General features: G+C 53.9%; 1 protein-coding gene across 2 annotated transcripts in view; it reads right to left on the bottom strand.

Annotated features, from left to right (window-relative positions):
• The window catches only part of RASA3 (RAS p21 protein activator 3), a 111,636-nt gene extending 103,996 nt beyond the window's left edge, over positions 1-7,640 (bottom strand). The window contains exon 1 of one of the 2 annotated variants that reach the window (XM_035002995.1): positions 7,465-7,640. In XM_035002995.1, the coding sequence (XP_034858886.1) occupies positions 7,465-7,519 (55 nt within the window). In that variant the 5' untranslated portion in view covers positions 7,520-7,640. The remainder of the gene's footprint in view (positions 1-7,464) is intronic. The other variant, XM_035002997.1, reaches the window with a different exon arrangement.
• Between the last annotated feature and the right edge of the window lie 503 nt (positions 7,641-8,143).

Raw genomic sequence — 8,143 nt, 5'->3', positions numbered from 1 at the left:
GTGTGGTTCAGACGAGAGATGCACCACGTGTGGCTCAGACGAGAGATGCACCACGTGTGGCTCGGATATGTGAGATGCACCACGTGTGGCTCGGATATGTGAGATGCACCATGTGTAGCTCAGATGAGAGATGCACCACGTGTGGCTCAGATGAGAGATGCAGAATTTACTAGCTGTATCAGGATGCGGCTGTCCCCAGAGAGGGGTTTAAGCTTACTGGAAAACTGAAACCAGGGGCACCTTGGTGTCTCAGTCAGTTAAGCATCTGACTCTTGTTTTAGGTTTAGGTCATGACCTCAGGGTCGTGAGATCAAGTCCCAGGTCGGGCTCCTCACTGGGCACAGAGCCTGCTTCTCTCCCTCCCCTCGCTCTGCCCCTCCCTGCCCACAAGCACTGGTGCATGCATTCACCCACTCTCTCTCTCTAAAAAAAAGGAAACTGAAACCAGCAATGCTAAATTTCAGAATGGACAGAGCTACAGCCCCAGGGAGTCCAGCCCTGTGTGCAGAAAGACGCCTCACCCTTTCAGACACTTGTCAAACAAGGAATCACTATCTTTGATCCCACTGTCAGCTTGATGATCCACAGACTCCAGCAAAGACAAAATACACACTCAAACCAAAAGCTTCCCAGACGCTGAGGCCCAGGTGGCCCCTGAGTTTGGCCTAACAAACCTCGTGTGAGAACCACTTCCGGCACCCCAGCCTGCTCTGTGGCCAAGAATCAGGGACTCACCTCCTTATTTCTAAGGATGACCATGGGACCTGCACTTATACCGAAGATTGAATGTGTTAAGTGTTAATTCTGAACGCTGCCTCACACTTAGAGAAAAGAACTGGGCCATCTGTTGTGGATGATGTGACTTTAAATTTCCTTTCATCCGTGTCAGTTCTCCGACGTGGCAGCTGACTCGAGGACCACTCACAAGCCAGTCCCTGCACTGCGCTCCCACAGCGCTCCCTTTGCCCCAGCATCTGGTTCGCTGTTTCTGGACTCCAACGGCAGCCCCACTCCCAACTCTCCCACACCTGTCAGCAATCTAGGTAAATTATTTTGCCTTTCTGGGCCTTTCCTCTCCAGAAAGTTATTCTTTCCATTTTTAAAGTTGTGATTTTTAAACTCTTCACATGCCTATCTATATACATAATTCCCCATGCATGCCTAACAGTAATATCCTTGATTTTCTGAAACAGATCTTTTCTTTCTCACTGGCTTTCCTCTTCCACACTCCCCACCCCAGCGAGTCCAGCTGATAGGCTTGTGTGCGCCTTTATGTCCACATCTGCACGTGTGTATCTGTGTTTTACTATTCTTGAAGGGGTGAACTTAGGTAGATTTTTCTGCGTTTTGTTTTTCTTTCTAGTCATACCCCTTGGAACTTCCTGCATATCACACAGCCTGGCCGGGCTCTAACTCATTCCTCTGAAAGCTGCATAATATTCCACACTGTGGAAGCCCCATAGTATAATCACCCTTTCAATTGGCATTTACTTGGTGTCTACTTTTTGCTAGTGTTCATTTAACAGCAGACTGTGGCAGATCATTCCTATACATTACTACCTGCTGATTAAAGCCACCTTAGTCAGTCATGGTATAAGCCCTTCCTTCACTGTGCAGATACAGACCCCCACTCCAACATCAGGATGCAGAAGACCAATCAGTGAGGACTCCCTGCTCAAGCATCGTGATCTCCCCTCTGCTCTCAAGCGTCAGAACTTCTAGGGGCAACCACCACCACAAGACAGGACATCAAGTCCCCACAAGGGTCACCCGGAGGCATGAGGACCATTCACACACAGCGCTGACCACGCCAGCCGCACCAGCCACCATGCTGTCCTCCCAGCGGCATCCATTCAGATCTACATCACACGCTGGCTCCCCACTTCTCAAAAACTCATGGCAGGTTCAGGGCCACTTTCTCCCAACACCTTTCCTGACCTTACCTACGTGCAAACACACACGTGAAGTCCAGCCCTCTCTTAACTGATGCATCTAGCTATAGCAGGAACTCCACTTTGTCCCCCAACTAACAGAATAGCCTCAAACTGTCCAGGCAGTAACACCTCCTGCCTAGAAAAATGGAGCGGGGCAAGTGCCTTTGTTCACACAGGCTCATTAACTCCACAAAAAGGGCCTTATGCTCCGCTTTGACCAACAAAGAAACTGAGGCAGAGAGGGTTTAGAAAATTGTCTGAAGTTGCAGAATTAGTGAGAAACACAGTCTTGGATCTGGGATCCCAGGTACTGTCAGTCACGCCCCTCTCCTCGGCCAGCTCCTGGGGGCTCTTATCCCTCCCTCGGCCAGGGGGGCTCTGCCTGTGCCTCCAACAGCCTGAACCCACCTCCAGGGTCACTGGGAAGTGGGAGGTGCACTCGAAGCCTCACCTTCAAGGGCAACTTGCAAACCTCAATTTTCGGGTGTTCGCAGCTACCGCTTCTGCTTGTTTCCAGCAAATACATCCATCTCCTTTCTAAACATGTACACATCTATGACGAAAACATGACATGCCGATGCTCTGATTCCCCGACGCCTTCAGGAAGGTGTGAGTGTTTATACGCTCAGATGCCTCATTACTTTCAGGGAAGCAAATCTAAACGTCCTACCAAATGCTATATTCCAACCAAGTGAGTCCACCCATAGGAACTCATGCTCTGCTCACCTGCCTGATGCCTTTTCACAAAACGTATGTGTTGCCAGTGACCCTGCTTAACAAATCATCTCTGGATTTCTGTATTCTGTTCAAGACTCCATCTCTGCAATTCCTCGCCTCTCCAACTTCCACCCTGGCAGCCCCCAGTCAATGACTACAAGTCTCTGGACAACAAGGCCAGTGCCCCTGGCTGTCCACCAAGAGACAGTGGTCCTGTTCCCTCCTGGCCGTAGAACTCACCACTTCTGTCTTTCCCAGCCCTTCACTGTACCCGCACCATTCAAATCCACGATCACACAGAAAGACAGACCACAATAAGTGGAGAGAACAAGAACATCAGCATCAGTTTAAACCCCAGCTCTGCTCTTACAGGCTAGGTGACTTTGGGCAAGTAAATTAAGTTATAGGGGTCTCCCTTCCTCAACTTCAATGTCACGGACTTGTGAGAACGCAGATTAAAATGAGATAATACACACAAACTAGGTCCCGAAAGTCTGCAACTCTCTCCACGCCACACGTGCACAGCAAACCCACCCCTTCCCAAGTAAAACCTGGGGCCACAAACTAAAATCACCCTTGGCCCCTGAGCCTGACTGCTCCCCAGCCATAGCCCAGATCTGCACACTAGTCTTTAGGGGTTAAAAATAGCACAGGCAGCTGGCTGAGCTCGGTTAATAGAATATCCAGGTTAATTTTAGCATCAGAGAGCTCAAGAGAATATAAAATCCCTGATGCCAAGAATCATGTGGGCCTCCCCTTCTTTCTCTGTCAAACACAACGTCACCGATATCACTCCCTTATATTCACAAAATGTTTTCTCTAATTGGGAAAACCACGTCCTCTTAGCCCTGTGAAGACACTACACCAACAATAATCTTATCACAATAATCTTACCATCTGACCCCTCTAGGACCCTGCGATGAGCACACTACCGCCTTCCATGTAGGAAATTTGGTTAAAGATCCCACTTTGAACAGAGCTGACCCAGAACTCCAAGCTTTCAGCCCCTGTGCTCTGGGCCTTCTTCACTACACCCCTCCAAAGCAGCCATCTGGCCAAGGGAGGTGCAGGCCAGAGACCGTCAGCCACCATTTCCTGCTCTCACCTCGCTCCATTCCCTGCCTGGGGGACCTCCTGCTTCTGGTGGGACTGTGTTTGTGACTGGTTGGAGGGAGGGCACGAGGCTGGGGCAGGTCTGCCTGGGCCCACAGCACCATCACCCTGCAGGGCCATGTTTTGCTGAATGGGAGGGGCTGTCAGTTCTGATGTGCCATTGACCTTCTTGGGGGACAAGTTGTAATCTTACAGAGAAGGAACATGAGAGTGTGCTCTGAGCCCAGCAGAACACAAGAGGATCCAAGGAGAAGGAAGGGAGGAAACAGGGAAGAGAGGAAAGCCTGGGGCAAGGAACCAGGCAGAGCGTGGCCTCACACGGGACATACAGGCCAAAACACCAAGGAGATCCAAACTGAGCCCTCAAGCCTGACGGTGAAAACCATTAACAGAGCAAAAGGGCTTTTCTCACTCTGGACTGCAAGGCTAGGATTTTATTTTATTTTATTTTTAGCTTGACAGAAAAACTTTTGTGTATTGCTCTTAACTGAACACAGTTATCAAGATAAGATGATACTTTTAAAAACCAGAAGTAACTATCATGGAAAAGGAACATAGCACTGGGAAGTAAAGCTATACCACAATGCCTGTGTCCAAAGTGTCCAAAATAACACTGCCAGAAGGGCTCTCGCTCTGGGTCCTCCTCCCCCACAATCTTCAAGCTGCTTCCCTCCAGCACCAAGGCCCTGACTCATGGAAAGTCAGAAAAGCACACTTCCTCAAAGTTACCATTTCATAGGAAGTGCATCTGGCCCTTACACAACAGGAGATGCTAGCATAAAAACACGGACAACTGTTACCAAAGGTAGACAGTGTTTAAGATTCTTAAGTGGACAGAAGAACGACCCAAAATAACTGCAAGATTTTAGTGGGGAAAGCAACAGTTTCTTCGAGACAAGGACTCAAAACAGTGAGAGTAAAAATGCCTCACTCTGATTTGGCTTTTGCAAAAGGTGGAAGGACCCGAGAAACGGGAAGAGGAAAACAAGGAAGAGACTCTTCCCATTGTCCCCAGCCTTAGCCTGTCAGTGAGACAAGAACCACCACACAATCCAAAACTATTTAAGAACTAGAGGCCAAGGCCCCAACTCCTAAAAGACTGTTCAGCCCCCAAAAATGTTCTGCCTTTTTTCTTAGCAACAGGAGTAGTGATACTGCTTACTGGTATAAGTTCAGGGAGAATTTTTCCTTCTCTCCTTTTCTGGTAGTGAGGGGGTGGGTATTAATGCAAGCGGGAACAATACCGTCTTGTAAGCCCCCACCGGATGCAGTAGACAATTCCTGCCTGCATTTCGCAAATGGAAAAACGAGGCTATGGAAGGGGAGGACGCTTGCTCTGGGTCAGCCAGCCGGCCAAGAGCACACGGGCACGCAGCCAGCGAGCCTGGAGACAAGGTTCAGAGATGAATGGATGGCCTGGCCAGTGTGTCCCCGAACAAGGAGAGGCGAGTGTGCATGTGACCATGTGTGTGTGTGATTCATGCGTGTCTGCCCCGCTTCCAGATCAACTATGGTGTTCCTCGTCATCTTGTGCCTTTCGGACCAGAGCATTCAGGCAAATCAGAGCCAGGACTGGCCACAAGAGACAACTAAGGAAAGAAATCAAGAGCTCAGCACACCACCTTCCATGCTCAGAACTATGCTCATCCCATTCTATTAACAGGCTGTCCCTCGAGTTAAATGAGACTAAGCCCCAAACCAGCCCACCCAGTTCACCTTCAGGGCCTGCAGCCCAGGCTTGAACTCAGAAGCACAGCCTAGACCATGTCTGTGCTCAAACACGAGGATGTCCTGCCTGTGCCCCGTGTAGGCCCATGCTCCCTGACCACTCCCAGCTTCAAAGGCGAGACACAGATATGTCCCCCTTGCAGCCCAGCACTGGGCACTGTGGATGAAGACCCTCGGAAAGGAGAGAGAGGCAGGAGCTTCCTGGAGATGGAACAACATCCAGGGGGTTGGAGCTGCTGCTGTCCTCGATGCTACCTCCCTCAGACATGGGGAGGGGCTCCAAAGCTTCCAACAGTACCCACCCCCACCGGGGCTGGAGATGGCAGACGTGCCCGTCACTGCACTGTCCCAAAGCTGAGCTGAGGTGTTTCTCTCCCTGGTTTAAAGTGGAACACAAAACACAGAAAGCCTCACCAAGCAGTGTCTTCAGACCCTCTTCCTTCCACACCAGGCCCCTCCTTGTCGGGATCCAGAACCCACCCACGGACATGCATTGGCAGGCTAGCAGGCCTGCTCTCCTGCATCTCCAGGGGTCTCCTCACTCCCCTGCTTCATATACTGTGCCATTCTGGAAAATCAACCCTCTCTGCTCAACCTACCACTGCTCCAGAACACTCCTGGAGTCCAGTATGAGACTGGCTGTGCCTGGCCTGAACCACAAGGTCCTCAGACCCATTCCTGCCTGCTGTCCCTGGAAAGCCTGGCACACTCCTCCACAACCAGACCCCCACCCAAAGGTCCCCCTCCTGCTCCCTTGATTAAGGAAGCATCTGAAACCCTCGGGGGTGATGTCCCTTACACAGCTCAGTGGACCCAGGTGCTGAGTGAGGGCTCTTGGCTGAAGGACCCTAGGAGAGGCCGTTTCCCTGCCCCCACTTCAGCGGCATGCAATGTTAAATCTCTCAGTACGAAAATGACAGCAGATTTCAAGCAAGTAAACAAGAGAAATCCTCTGCAGGCAGACTCTTCAAGCCTGAAGAGCTGCTACATCCAATCCACAGTGCTTCTCAGCCAAATATCAACAGTGTCTCAGCGATGATCCACAAACCAAAATAAAGCAGACAGGAAACAACACGCTGATTTGGGGTAGCTGGAATTCCTCAGGCAGCATCAAATGTCATCAACAACTGACACTCAATCACTGGGCGCCTGGCTCGGTTCCCAGCGGCCCCTTTTCACATGGGAATAGAAGGGAATGTGGACGCAGGAAGGACCCTGAGGACAGGCAACACTGTGGGTCCTCAGAAGCCCCCTCCACCATAAGCTGTCCTGTCATCCGGCACATTTATGGCATCAATGCGTAACAGTCACTCCAGGCAAGGATCTTTTTAGGAGCGAAAAAAAACTTGCACATCACCCTCCCGAGACGAAACAGCACTGGGAAAAAGCAAATCTCTCCAGATAACCCCAGGAAGTCCAGATATAGCCTTCCAGCCCACTCCAGAATCTGTATCTCATTTCCCTCCCCCAGCTCTTGGACCCAGTGGGAAGGGCAGAATCCTCCCCGGTGACACGGCCTGAATGGCAGGCGCTGGTGGCCCAAAGCTCCTCCAGCCAGTTCTCAATGGAAGGGGGGGCTGGGGGCGGCTCCCCGTCTCCCAGCCCGAGAGAGCCCCGAGCCAGGCGCACTCCACACATCCACACTCGGACCGGTGCACGCGCACACACACCCACGAGCACAGGCACACACATCCTCCCAAACGGACGCGCGCACCCGCACCAGCCCGCAGCCAGACCCGGGCCCACGCCCCTGCGGGAACCGGTGGAGGAAGTTTCTGGGTGAAGCAGCTGAGGGGAGATGCGGAACCGGAGGTCGGCGGACCCGCCCCCGGGAACGCACGCACCCAGGCTCCCACTGGCGCGCGCTCCCGGCGGGGACCGGACCCGCGTCCCGCACCGCACCGCCCCCCCCCCCGGACCGCGCCCGCCGCAGCCCGCCCCGTCCTCGGGGGAAGGGACGCACGGCGCTCACCGATCTTGATCTTCACGCTCTGGAAGACCCGGAGCCCCTCTTCCTCCACCGCCATGCTGGGTCGCCCGCCCGGAAGCCCGCGGGCCTCGCCAGAATCCGCGCGCCGAGCCCCGCCGTGCAGCCGGAGCCCGAGCAGCCGCGCAGTCCCTGGCGCTCTGCGCCAGACCCCGCGCGCGCCGGGTCCGCGGCGCCACCGCCGCCCGGCTCCGCCCCCTGGCCTGTCCAGCTCTCCATTGGTCGCGGCCGCAGAGAGGCGGGGCATGACGGTTCCGCCCCCAGAGCGACCCCAACTGCCCATTGGCTGAGGTCTAGGAGGCGGGAGCGAGACGGCTCCGCCCGCAAAACAGCTCCAGCTCCACATTGGCCGAGGCTCGGAGAGGAGCGGGGTCGATCTCGGGGGAGGGCTCCGAAGGGACCCGGCGGTGGGGGGGGGGGGGGGGGAAAGGGGGGGAACCGGGGGGGGGGGGGGGAGGGGGGGGGGACCCGGGAGAGGGGGGAACCTGCTGGGGGGGCGAGGGATAGGGGAAACCTGGAGGGGGTATGGGGGGACCTGGGTGGAGGGGGCGAGGGATGGAGGGAACCTGGCAAGTGGATGGGAGGAACCGGCGGGGGGGTGGGGGTCGAGGGATTGGGGAAGCCGGTAGGGGTATGGGGGAACAGAGTGCGGGGAACCGGTAGA

The sequence above is a fragment of the Mirounga leonina genome, unplaced genomic scaffold (assembly GCF_011800145.1).
Source record: "Mirounga leonina isolate KUSES-001 unplaced genomic scaffold, KU_Mleo_1.0 Mir_127, whole genome shotgun sequence".
NCBI lineage: Eukaryota > Metazoa > Chordata > Mammalia > Carnivora > Phocidae > Mirounga > Mirounga leonina.
The sequence above is the reverse complement of the archived record's forward strand: the minus strand, read 5'-3'. Positions and strand labels throughout refer to the sequence as shown.